This window comes from Hemitrygon akajei, unplaced genomic scaffold (assembly GCF_048418815.1).
Source record: "Hemitrygon akajei unplaced genomic scaffold, sHemAka1.3 Scf000033, whole genome shotgun sequence".
In the NCBI taxonomy this organism is placed as follows: Eukaryota; Metazoa; Chordata; class Chondrichthyes; order Myliobatiformes; family Dasyatidae; genus Hemitrygon; species Hemitrygon akajei.
In genome coordinates, this window is record NW_027331919.1 from 7,138,131 (window position 1) to 7,151,915 (window position 13,785).

The 13,785-nt window shown below is 46.2% G+C and overlaps 1 protein-coding gene across 1 annotated transcript in view; it reads left to right on the forward strand.

Annotated features, from left to right (window-relative positions):
• LOC140719884 (uncharacterized) overlaps positions 1–13,785 on the forward strand; it is a 47,152-nt gene that overhangs the window by 15,253 nt on the left and 18,114 nt on the right. Inside the window, exon 3 of the mRNA XM_073034810.1 lies at positions 2,496–2,751. Coding sequence (XP_072890911.1) covers positions 2,496–2,751 — 256 coding nt within the window. The remainder of the gene's footprint in view (positions 1–2,495; positions 2,752–13,785) is intronic.

The following is a 13,785-nucleotide window of genomic DNA, read 5'->3' on the forward strand; positions in this document are numbered from 1 at the left end:
GGACGAAGAGGTCAATACTCCCCAGTGCCATTAGGTTTTACAGTTCAACCGCCAGGAGTAAGATATGTTAAAGTGCCGGGGGTTGATTGTATTTAATGTATTTAAGTAAACTACTTAAGAACTTTTATAAAAGCTATTATTAATGCTTTTGAGAGAGTGATTTAGATGCATATCATATTTTTACTGAGTTAAGTATTGTATGTAATTAGTTTTGCTACAACAAGTGTATGGGACATTGGAAAAAAAATTTGAATTTCCCCATGGGGATGAATAAAGTATCTATCTATCTATCTATCTATCTATCTATCTATCTATCTTACCTATAGCCCTTTAGTTAAACCCATGTACCTATCTAAAAGTCTTTTAAAATACTCTATCGAATCCGCCTTCACCACCTTTGCCGGCAGCCATTTCCACGCACTCACTACTCTCTAAGAAAAAGCATTTCCCTGACATCTCCTCTCTACCTACTCACCAGTTCCTTAAAACCGTGTCCTCTCTGGCTACCATTTCAGACCCGGAGGAAAATAGCCTCTGACTATCCACACGATTAATGCCTCTTATCATCTTTTCCACCTCTGCCAGGTGATCTGATATCTACCTTCGGTCCAAGGAGAAAAGGCCGAGTTCACTCAACCTATTATCATAAGTCATGCTCCCCAATCGAGGAAACATCTCTGTAAAGCTGATCTGCACCCTTTCTATGGCTTCCACATCCTTGCCGTAGTGAGGCGACCAGAAATGAGCACGGAACTCCAAGTGGGGTCTGGTCAGGGGCATATATAGCTGCAACATTACCTCTCGGGTCTAGTTTAATATCCAAGATTGATGAGGGCAGGTACACCGTACGCCTTGCTTACCACAGAGTCAATGCGCAGCTGCTTTGAGCGACTCGGACGTTAAGTTCTCTCTCATCCTCCACAGTGCAAAGAGTCTTACCATTCATACTATATTCTGCCATATTATTGACCTACCAAACTGAACCACTTCACATGTATCTGGGTTGAACTCCATCTGCTACTTCTCAGACCAGTTTTACATCTAATCAATGTCTCGCTGTAACGTAACCCTCTACACTACCATCAAACCTCCAACCTTTGTGTCGTCATCAAACTTATGAGCCATCCCTCCACTTCCTTATCCAGGTCATTTATAAAAATCACGAACAGTAAGGGTCCCAGAATAGATCCCTGAAAGCACCCCACTGGTCACCGACCTCCATGCAGAACATGACCCGTCCATACCGACTCTTTGCCTTTTGTGGGCAAGCCAGTTCTGGATACAAAAAGCAATGTCCCCTTTTATTCCATGCCTCGTTACTTCCTTTATAAGTCATGCATGGGGGCGCCTTATCAAATGCCTTGCTGAAATCCAAATACACTACTCCTACTGTTCAACGTGTTTAGTCACATCCTCAAGAAATTCTATCAGACTCGTACGGCCCAACTTGCCATTCTGACTATCCATAATCATATCATACCTGTCAAAATGTTCATTAATCTTGCCTCTCAGGATCTTCTCCATCACCTTACCAACCAGTGAGGTAAGACTCACTGGTCTAAAATTTTCTGGGCTATCTAAACTCTCCTTTCTTGAATAAAGGAGCAACAACCGCTATCCTCCAATCCTCCAGAGCCACTCCCGGCCCTACTGTTTGATTCAAAGATTATCGCCAGAGGCTCAGCAATGTCCTCCCAATTCATTCACGTCTTATGCTCTTCTTCTTCACATACTTGTAGAATGCCTTGTGGTTTTCCTTAATCCTGCCCGCAAAGGCTTTCACAGGGCCCCTACCGGCTCTCCTAACTTCCCACTTAAGCTTTCTTTTAGCCTTATAAACTTCCAGAGCTCTAACATTACCTAGCTCAATGAACCATAGAACCATAGCACATTACAGCACAGTACAGTACAGTCCCTTCAGCCCTTCATGTTGTGCCGACCCAAATAATCTTTAAAAAAATAATAAACCCACATTACTCCATTACACTCTATTCTTCTTTCATCCATATGCCTCTCCAAGAGGCTCTTAAATACCTCTAATGTTTTATCTTCCACCACCATCCCTAGCAAGTCATGCCAGGCACTAGCAACACTTTGTGTAATAATCGTACCCCTGATGTCTCCCCTAAACTTCCCTCCCCTAATTTTTGTACATATGCCCTCTGGTGTTTGCAATTGGTGGCCTGGGAAACAGGTACTGACTATCCAACCAATCAATGCCTCTCATAATCTTGTGGATCGCTATCAAGCCCCCTCTCATTCTTCTACACTCAAAAGAGAAAAGTCCCAGCTCTGCTAACCTTGCTTCATATGACTTGTTCTCCAAGCCAGGCAACATCCTAGTAAATCTCCTCTGCACCTTCTCCGTAGCTTCCACATCCTTCCTATAATGAGATCCAGAATTGAATACAATACTCTAAGTGCGGTCTCACCAGAGATTTGTAGTAAAACCCGAATAAAAAACCTTTCGTAAACTTTTCTTTTCTTCTTGACAGAGATTCGTCACTCTCCCGATCACTTCCGACGGAGACCTGAAGACACTTTGGGATCAATATCAGGAGATAAACAGGAACCGGTGCCAATATCGTCTAAATGTCCATGAGTTGCATTCCGACGTTGAATCCAGGATAACCGCGAATTCCCTTCTGGGCCTCTGCCAGACAACCTGTCTGAAGAATGCTTACGCCCTCAAGAAGAACCTCTCTATCTCCGAAAGCAAATTCTTCTGCCAACTGTTATCCAGCAGGAATGGTGAGGTAACATACCCCATCACCCCTCTCCTAATGTTAAGGAGAGAGAGAGAGAGAGAGAGAGAGAGAGAGAGAGGAGAGAGAGAGAGAGAGAGAGAGAGAGAGAGAGAGAGAGAGAGAGAGAGAGAGAGAGAGAGAGAGAGAGAGACGAGAGAGAGAGAGAGAGAGAGAGAGAGAGAGAGAGAGAGAGAGAGAGAGAGAGAGGGGGGGGGGGAGAGAGATACAGGCAGAGAGATAGAGAGCCTAAAACTCCATGTCTAACCCCGGGAGTGTGTGATTGGACGGTGTGGATGGAGTTTCTCTCTGTGTTTGACCCCAGGACAGTGTGATGGAACATTGTGGAGAGAGGTGTCTGATACCGGGAGTGTGTGATGGGGAGGATGGGGAGGTGGAGGTGTGTAGGGAGTTTTAGTCTGTGTCTGAACCCTGGAATGTGCGTGATGGGACGGAGCCGAGGGAGCTGCTCTCTGTGTCGTGCCACTGCAATGTGTGATGGGACGGAGTGGCGAGTGTTTCACTCTGTGTCTGACCCCCGGGAATGTTTGCTCGGACCGGTCCAGTGGTTCTTGTCCTCATTCTCTCTCTCAGCTCCACCTCTTCAATCTGTAAAGGTTCCATGACAACATTACTTGTTTGCCTTGGGGCCATTGACTCTCTCTGCCAGTTTCCTTAGTAAATACAGACGCAGACATGTCTATTCATGTCTCCCCTAAACTTCCCTCTCTTAATTTTGTGCATATGCCCTCTGGTGTTTGCTACTGGTGCTCTGGGAAACAGGTTCTGACTATTGCTATCAGTGCCCTGGGAAACAGGTTCTGACTATTGCTATTCGTGCCCTGGGAAACAGGTACTGTCAATTGCTGTTCGTGACCTGGGAAACAGATACTCACTGATTTGCCTCAAGATAGCAAGCAGCTCCACCTCTAAATCTGTAAAGGTTCCATGACAACATTATTTGATTGCCATGTTGTCATTGACTCTCTGCCAGTTTCCTTAGTAAATACAGACGCAAGCAAAAAAAAAAAAATCTCCCCCATTTCTTTTGGTTCCATACATAGCCGACCACATTGATATTCAAAAGGACAAATTTTATCCCCTACTATCGTTTCGCTCTTAATATACCTGTAGAATCTCTTTGGATTATCCTTCAGCTTGACTACCAAAGCTACCTCATGTCATCTTTTAGCCCTGCTGAATTCTCTCTTAAGTATCTTTTTGTACTTTTTATACTCTTCAAGTAACTTCCTCCCTGTTTCCTATACTTGTCATACATCTTTCTCTTCTTCTTTATCAGAATTGCAATATCCCTAAAGAACCAAGTCCCCAGATTCTTATTCACTTTTCCTTTAAAGTGACAGGAACACACAAGCTCTGTGCTCTCAATATTTCTCCTTATAAGGCCCCCCACGTACCGACAACATTCTTTCTGCCTCTCTGTATCACAAGCAATTGTGGGAAGTATGAGGGAGTGATGACGTCTAGTATTACACCTCGCCCCTTCCACTGGATATCTGTCAACAGAATCTGAACTTCTCAACAGCTCTGTATTCACAGGCCGGTCGTGTGGTTCCACACCACTTGCTTCAGCATCTGCAATGTTAACACCCTTTTCGTGGCCTCTTCTCGCCTCGCCTTCTTTGCTCTTCTGTCCTTTCCTGCCTTGCTCTTATCGCAGCGCATTATCCGGTGCACATTATCTGCAACACACACATACCATCTCCGAGAGGCACACTTGCCAACACATCCTTCTTCCCCACATCCTGGCCGTTAATAAAAATCACGAGTAATAGAGGTCCCAGAACCGATCCCTGTGGGACACCACTAGTCACAACCCTCTAATCCGAATGTACTCCGAACGTAAGAGGAATGTAATCCGAATGATTAACACTCCCTGGCTTTTATCATTAACATGGAAAAGGATAGAATCAGAGAGGACAGGAACATGTTTAATTGGGAAAGAACAAATTATGAAGCCATAAGTATAGAAATTGCGGGTGTGAATTGGGATGATTTTTTGCAGGGAAATGTGCTATGGACATGTGTTCGATGTTTAAGGATCTTTTGCAGGATGGTAGGGATAAATTTGTCCATGTGAAGAAGATAAAGTATGGTAGGGTGAAGAAACCATGGGTGACAAGTGAAGTAGAAACTCTAGTCAGGTGGAAGAAGGCAGCATACATGGGTTTAGGAAGCAAGAATTAGATGGTCCTTTTGAGGAACATCGGGTCGCAAGAATGAAGCTGACGAAGTGGCTAAGGAGAGCAAGAAGGGGTATGAGAAGGCCTTGGCGAGGAGGGTAAAGGAAAACGCCAAGGCATTCTTCAATTATATGAAGAACAAAAGGATGACAGGAGTGAACGTAGAACCGATTAGAGATAAAAGTGGGAAGATGTGCTTGGAGGCTGTGGAAGTCAGTGAGGTCCTCAATGAATACTTCTTTTCGGTATTCACCAAAGAGAGGGGACTTGATGACGGTGAGGGACAATATGAGTGAGGTTGATGTTCTAGAGCATATTGATATTAAGGGAGAGGAGGTGTTGGGAGTTGTAAAAATATATTAGGATAAATAAGTCCCCAGGGCCTGATGGAATATTCTCCAGGCTTGCTCAGGAGGCGAGGGAAGAGATGACAGAGCCTCGGGCTAGGATCTTTAAGTCCTCGTTGTCCACAGGAATGGTACCGAAGGATTGCATTGAGGCGAATGTTGGCCCCTTGTTCAAAAAAGTTAGTAGGGATAGTCCGCGTAATTATAGACCAGTGAGCCTCACGTCTGCAGTGGAAAGCTGTTGGAAGATATTCATAGAGATGGGATCTATGAGCATTTAGAGAATCATGGTCTGATCAGGGACAGTCAGCATGGCTTTGTGAAGGGCAATCGTGCCTAACAAGCCTGATAGAGTTATTTGAGGAAGTGACCAGGCATACAGATGAGAGTAGTGCAGTGGGTGTGATCTACATGTCTACATCTACATGTTAGTAAGGCTTTTGACAACGTTCCACACGGTAGGTTTATTCAGAAAATCAGAAGGCATGGGCTCCAGGGAAATTTAGCCAGGTTGATTCCGAACTGGCCTGCCTGCAGAAGGCAGAGAGTTGTGGTGGAAGCAGTACATACAGATTGGAGGGCTCTGACTAGTGGTGTCCCACAAGAATCTGTTCTAGGAGCTCTACTTTCCGTGATATTTATTAACGACTTAGATGTGGGGGTATAAGGGTGGATTAGCAATTTTGCAGATGACACAAAGCTTGATGGTGCTGTGGACAGTGTCGAGGATTGTCAAAATTTGCAGAGAGACATTCATAGGAAGCAGAAGTGGGCTGAGAAATGGCAGATGGTGTTTAATGCGGAGATGTGTGAGGTGGTACACTTCGGAAGAACAGACCCCAAGGCAGAGTACAAAGTTATTGGCAGGATACTTGATCGTAGCGGAGGAGCAGAGGGATCTGGGTGTACATGTCCACAGATCCCTGAAAGTTACCTCACAGGTAGATAGGATAGTTAAGAAAGCTTATGGGGTGTTAGCTTTAATAAGTCGAAGAATAGAGTTTAAGAGACCGATGTAATGATGCATCTCTATAAAACTCTAGTTAGGCCACACTTGGAGTACTACGTACAGTTCTGGTCGCCTCACTATAGGAAGTATGTGGATGCATTGGAAAGGGTACAATAGTGGTCTACAAGTTATTAAGAGAAATAGACAGAGTGGAAAGCCAGCGCCTCTTCCCCAGGGCACAACTGCTCAGTGCAAGAGGACATGGCTTTAAGGTAAGGGGAGAGAAGTTCAAGGGGGATATTAGAGGAAGGTGTTTTTAACTCAGAGTTGTTGGTGCGTGAAATGCACTGCCTGAGTCGGTGGTGGAGGCAGATACACTAAAGAAGTTTAAGGAACTACTAGACAGGAGGTTTATGGCAGGCAGGTTTTGAGGGTTATCACAACATTGTGGATCGATGGGCCTGTACTATTCTATGTTCTATGTTCTAAGTACTCCCTCCAAGGACATCTCAGGACCCCTTCTTATTAATCTCAGTCTCTGCTTAAGCTCCTTTCTTGCTACCACCCATATTCCTCAATAGACCCATCTGATCCTTGCTTCGTAAACATCATGTATGCTGCATTCTTCTACCTGTCCAGATTTTCCACCTCACTTGTAACCTATGGTTCCATCACCATGCCATTCTTTATCTTCCTCACTGGGACAAATTTATCCCTAACATCCTGCAAGATATCCCTAGACATCCACCATATGCCCATAGTACATTTCCCTGCAAAACCATCATCCCAATTCACACCCGCAAATTCCAGTCTTATAACCTGATAATTTGCCCCTCCCCAATTAAAAGTGTTCCTATCCTCTCTGATTCTATCCTTCTCCATGATTTTGTTAAAGGTCAGGGAGCATTTATCACTGTCCCCAGATGCTCACTCACAGGGAGATCTGTGACCTGACCCGGTTCGTTACCTAAATCTATATCTAGTATGGCATTCCTCCTAGTCGGCCTGTCAACATATTGCAACAGGAATCCATCCTGGACACACTTAACAAACTCTGCCCCCATCTAAGCCCTTGCAACTAAACACGTGCCGATCAATATTTGGGAAGTTAAAATCACTCATGATTTCAACGCTGTTATTTTTGCACCTTTTCAAATCTACCTTCTAATCTGTTCCTCTGTACCTGTGCTGCTACCAGTAGAATAACCCCAGTACAGTAACCTGCTCCCTTCCTGTTCCTGACTTCCACCCCCATACTGACTCAAAGTGGATCCTGCTTTCATTACCCCACCCCTTTTTGTAGCTGAAATAGTATCCTTGACCAGTAATGCAGCCCCTCCACACCTTTCCACCCCGCCCTATCCCTTTTAAAGCACTGAAATGCAGGAATATTGAGAATCCATTCCCGCCCTGGTGCCAGCCAAGTCTGTAATGGCCACTACATCTTAACTCCATGTATGTATCCAAGCTCTCAGTTCATCTCTTTGTTTCCTGATGCTTATTGCATTGAAGTACACGCACTTTAGACCTTCTACCTTACTACCTTTATACCCTTTATTCTGCTTCTCTTTCCTCAAGCCTCTCTATATGTTAGATCTGGCTTTACTCCATGCACTTCTTTCATTGCTCTATCGTGCCGGATCCCATCCCCCTTGCAAATTAGTTTAAACCCTCCCGAACCATGCTAGCAAACCTACCAGCAAGGATATTGCTCCCACTCGAGTTCAGGTGCAACCCATCCAATATGTAAAGGTTTCAACTGTCCCAGAAGGTATCCCAAGGAACCAATAATCTAAAACCCTGCCCCCTGACCAGCACCTCAGCTACACATTCAACTGCCATCTTATCCAATTCTTACCATCGCTATCACGTAGCACTGGCAGCAATCCTGAGAACGGTACCCTTGAGGTCCTGATCTTCAGCCTTCTGCCTAGTTCGGAAACTCACACTTCATGACCTCATCCCTCGCCCTGCCGATGTCGTTGGACACAACATGTATCACGACTTCTGGTTGTTTTTCATCTCGTACCAGGATGTCATGCACCCGGTCAGAGACATCCCGGACCCTGGCACCCGGGAGGCAACAAACCATGCCGGATCTCCTTCTCACGTCCACAAAATCTCTTGTCTGCTCCTCTGACTACAGAGTCTCCAATGACGACAGTTCTCCTCTTCTCCGTCCCATCCCCTCTGCACCACAGGGTCAGACTCAGTGCCAGAGGCCCGGCCACCGTGGCTCACACCTGTTCGGTTATCCTCGCCAACAGTATCCAGGACGGCAAACTTATTATTCAGGGGAATGGCTACAGGGTTGCTCTGGCTACTGTCTACTCACATTCGCTTTCCCCCCTCTCACTGCCACCGAACGACCTGCTTCTGGCAGCCTCGGTGTGATTACCTCCCCTGTAGCTCTCAATCTATGACTGCCTCATTTTCCCTCATGAGTCGAAGGTCATCCAGCTATTGGTCCAGATTCCTTCCACTGTCTTCATATCGGCCAGCCGCAAGCACTTCTGGCAGATGTGACTGCGGGAGAGGGGAGATCCCCCAATACTGCCACATCTCATAGGAGAGGTACATCACCGTCTCAGGAGGCATTGCTAAGATTAACTGGGAACAAGCTCGTCCACCGCCTCTTCTCGCCAAAGTCTCTCAGGTCAAGCCTCAAGCCTTAGTCGCATCCTCAAAAAATTCAATCCGGCTTGCACAGCACAACTTGCCCTTAACCAAAGCCATTCTGACTATTCCTAATCATATCATACCTCTCAAAAAGTTCATAAATCCTGCCTCTCAGGATCTTCTTCATGAACTTACCAACCAGCGAGGTAAGACTCAGTTCAATTCTTTCACGTCTTATCTTTTTGCTGTTCACATACTTGTAGAATGCCTTGGGGCTTTCCTTAATCTTGCCCGCCAAGGGCTTCACATGGCCCCTTCTGGCTCTCCTAATTTCCCTCTTAAGCTCCTTCCTGTTCGCCTTATAATCTTCTAGATCTCCAACATTACCAAGCTCTATGAACTTTCCGTAAACTTTTATTTTCTTCTTGACCGAGATTCGTCATTTGACCGAGACTGGCAGAAACTTTGGGAACAATATCAGGAGATGCAGGAATCGGTGCCAATATCGACTAATTGTCCATGAGTTGTATTCGTCCCTTGAATCCACGATAACCGTGACTTCCCTTCTGGACCTCCACCAGACCACCTGTCTCAAGAATTCTCAAAACATCAACAAAATTCTCTCTGCCATCTGTTGGCCAGCAGGAAAGGTGAAACAAAATCCCGGGGAAGTTGTAATGAAACAGCGTGGATGGAGCAGCACTCTGTGTCTGACCCCGTCATTGTGTGACGGGATGGTGCGGAGGGAGATTCACTCTGTGTCTGACCCCGTCATTGTGTGCCGGGATGGTGTGGAGCGAGATTCACTCTGTGTCTGACCCCGTCTTTGTGTGACGGGATGGTGTGGAGCGAGATTCACTCTGTGTCTGACCCCGTCTTTGTGTGACGGGATGGTGTGGAGCGAGATTCACTCTGTGTCTGACCCCGTCATTGTGTGATGGGACGGTGTGGAGGGAGTTTCACACTGTGTCTGAACCCGGTCGTGTTCGATCCAGGGGTTATTGATCTGTCTGGCTCTCTCTTTCTCGTTCACTTACACTCTCTCTGTCTACCCCCCAACTCTCTGTGTCTCTCTCACCCTTTCCCTCTCTCCCTTTCTACGCAGACTCTCTTCTCGTTTACTCTACCGCCTCCATTTTCACTCATTCTCTCTGCGCACTCCGACATCCTGTACGTTCGCCCCCCGCTCTCTACTGCCTCCCTTTCTGTGTCACAGTCAATTGTGGGGAGTATAAGGGAGAGATGACGTCTAGTATTACACCTCGCCCCTTCCGCTGGATATCTATCACCAGGATCTGAGCCTCTCCACAGCTCTGTATGCACAGGCCGGCCGTGTGGTTCTACATCACTTGCATCAGTATCTGCAATCTTAACACGCCTGCCCTCGCTTCCTCTCTCCTCCCCTTCCTATCTCTTCCCGAAGCACATTATCTGGTCTCTCTCTCACACACACACACCATCTCCGAGAGGCACACTCAATTCGGCACTGGAACGCCAAAAGTCTGGGTATTGGTGAGTGGGGAGAACGGAGGAGGGAGAGTGTTGTGCAGTTTTTTCTGACTCCAGTAGAGTGTGCTGTGATGGTGCCAGAGCTACTTTACATATTCGACCCAGGGAGTGCGATGAGATAATATTTCGGGAGGTTCGCTGTTTATCTGACCCTGGAACTGTGTGATGGGACGGTGTGGAGGGAGTTTCACACTGTGTTTGACCCCCGGGTTTGTTTGTTCGGAAGATCCAGGGGTTACTGTTCTGTCTGTCTCTCTTTCTCTCTCGCGTTCACTCTTCACCCACACATACACTCTCTGTCCACCCCCAACTGTTTATGTCTCTATCTCACTCTCCCTCTTTCTGTCTTTCTACCCGGACTTTCTTCACCCGTTCCGTGGCTTTCCAGTCATCTCCCCTTCCTTGATCTATCGCTTCCATTTCACACAATCGCTCTACCCACTCTCATATCCTGTACGTTCCCTACGCTCATCTCCGTTCATGTGGTACCACAGTACTTGCTTCAGTATCTGTAAACTTCACACCCTTTCTCTCGCCTCTTCTCTCCTCCCCATTCTTGCTCCACCCACAGCGCACAATCCGGTCACACACACACACACACACACACACATACCATTTCCGAGAGGCACACTCAATTCGAGACTAGGGGAACGCCGAAAGGCTGGGTATTGGTGAGAGGGGAGAGCGGAGGAGGGAGAGGGTTGCGCAGTGTTTCTGACTCTATTACAGTGCGATGGTGTCGGAGCTACTTCACATGTCTCACCAAGAGGGTGCGATGAGATAATATTTAGGTAGCTTCGCTTGTTCTCTGACCCAAGGAGTGTGTGATGGGACGTTGTCGATGGACCCAACCTCTGTGTATGATCCCGGAAGTATGAGATGTGACGGTGTGGAGTGAGCTTCACTCTGTTTCTGATCTCGGGAGTGTGTGATGGATCGTTGCGGAGGGAGCGTTACTCAGTGTGCGTGTCCTAGAGTGTGTGATGGGATTGCATGGAGGGAGCCTCGATCTGTCTTAGTCATGGGTCAGTGGTTCGGTGTATAGACAGTCTCCAGTCAGAGATAGGAGCATTAAAATGGTAACTCACGCGTTTTGCTCCAAAGGCTGCAATCAGAACACCCATTCTGTGGCTTTTCAGTCATCTCCCCTTCTTTCCTCATCCCTCAGCACACTATTCCTCCCCTATGATTCATGAGAGGGTGAGTGAGCAGCCGGAAGGCCTGGTCCATATAGGTACCAATGACATCGGGATGAATATCATTGAAAATAGAGCTTAGAATAATACAGCAAAGTACAGACTCTTCGGCCCACAACGTTGTGCCGACCCACAAACCCTGCTTCCCATATAACCCCCACCTTAAATTCCACCATATACCTGTCTTTTTGTCTCTTCAAATTCACCAGTGTGAATCTAACACCCTATAAGCTTTCGTATCTGCCCTATCTACCTGTGAGGCAACTTTCAGGGATCTGTGGACAAGTACCCCTAGATCCCTCTGCTCTTCCACACTACCATGTATCCTGCCATTTATTTGTTCTCTGCTTTGGAGTTTGTCCTTCCAAAGTGTTCATGAAATTCCTCCATCTGCATTCTTTTTGTCTCTTAAACTTCAACAGTGTATTTGCCTCCACCACGGACTCAGGCAGTGCATTCTACGCATCAACTATTCTCTGTTTAAAAACCCTTTCTCTAGTATCGTCCTTGAAATTCCCACCCCTTACCGTAAAGGCATGTCCTCTTGTATTGAGCAGTGGTGTCCTGGGGAAGAGGGCACGTCCATTCTTCCTATTCCTCTTAATATATTCTGTACCTCTATCATGTCTCCTCTCAACCTCCTTCTATTCAGAGAGTAAAGCCCTAGCTCCCTTAATCTCTGATCCTACACTCTAAACCAGTCAGCATCCTTGCGAATCTCCTCTGTACCTTTTCGAAAGCCTCCACATCCATCCTATAATGAGGCGACCAGAACTGGACACAGTACTTCAAGTGTGTCCTAACCAGAATTTTATAGAGCTGCATCATTACTCCGCGTCTCCTTAAGCTGTATCCCTCGACTTCTGAAAGCTAACACCCCATAAACTTTCTTAACAAAGCTATCTACCTGTGGGGCAAATTTCAGCGATTTGGAGACATCTAACCCCAGAACCCTCTTCTCTACCATACTACTAAGTATCCTGCTATATTCTTTGTACTCTGCCTTGGATTCCGTCCTGTCAAAGTGCACCACCTCACACCTCTCATGGTTGAACTCAAACTGCCTCTTCTCAGCCCATTTCTGCATCCTATCAATGTATCTCCGCAATCTTCGACAATCCTCTACAATATCCACAACATCACCAACTTTTGTGTTGTCTGCAGACTTGCCAACCCACCCTTCTTCCCCCACATCCAAGCCGTTAATAAAAATCACTAATATAGGTCCCAGTCGCTCCAATCGTTCAACATATGACAGTCCTGCCATTCCGGGAATTAACCTTGTGAACCTACGCTGCACTCCCTCAATAGCAAGAATGTTCTTCCTCAAATTTAGAGACCAAAACTGCGCACAGTATTCCAGGTGTGGTCTCACCAGGGTCCTGTGCAGCTGCAGAAGGACCTCTTTACTCCTATACTCAATTCCTCTTGTTATAAAACTCAGCATGCCATTTACTGTCTTCACTGCCTGCTGTACCTGCATGCTTGCTTTCATTGACTGATGTGCAAGAACACCTAGATCTCGTTGTACTTCCCCTTTTCCTAACTTGACTCCATTTAGATAGTAATCTGCCTTCCTGTTCTTGCCAACAAAGTGGATAACCACACCTTTATCCACATTAAACTGCATCTGCCAAACATTTGCCCACTCACCCAACCTGTCCAAGTCACCATGCATTCTCATAACATCCTCCTGACATTTTACCCTGCCGCCCAGCTTTTTGTCATCAGCAAATTTGCTAATGTTACTTTTAATCCCTTCATCTAAATCATTAATGTATATTGTAAACTGCTGCGGTCCCAGCACCGAAACTTGCGGTACCCCACTGGTCACAGCCTACCATTCCGAAAGGGTCCCGTTAATCACTACTATTTGTTTCCTGTCACTGGCCAATTTTCAATCCATGTCAGTTCTCTTCCCCCAATACAATGTGCCCTAATTTTGCCCACTAATCTCTTATGTGGGACTTTATCAAAAGCTTTCTGGAAGTCCAGGTACACAACATCCACTGGCTGTCTGTTTTCCATTTTCATAGTTACATCCTCAAAAAACTCCAGAAGGTTAATCAAGCATGATTTCCCCTTCATAAATCCATGCTGACTCGGACTGATCCTTCTACTGCTATCCAAATGTGTCGTAATTTACTCTTTTATAATTGACTCCAGCATCATTCCCACCTCTGACGTCAGACTATCCGGTCTATAATTCCCTGTTTT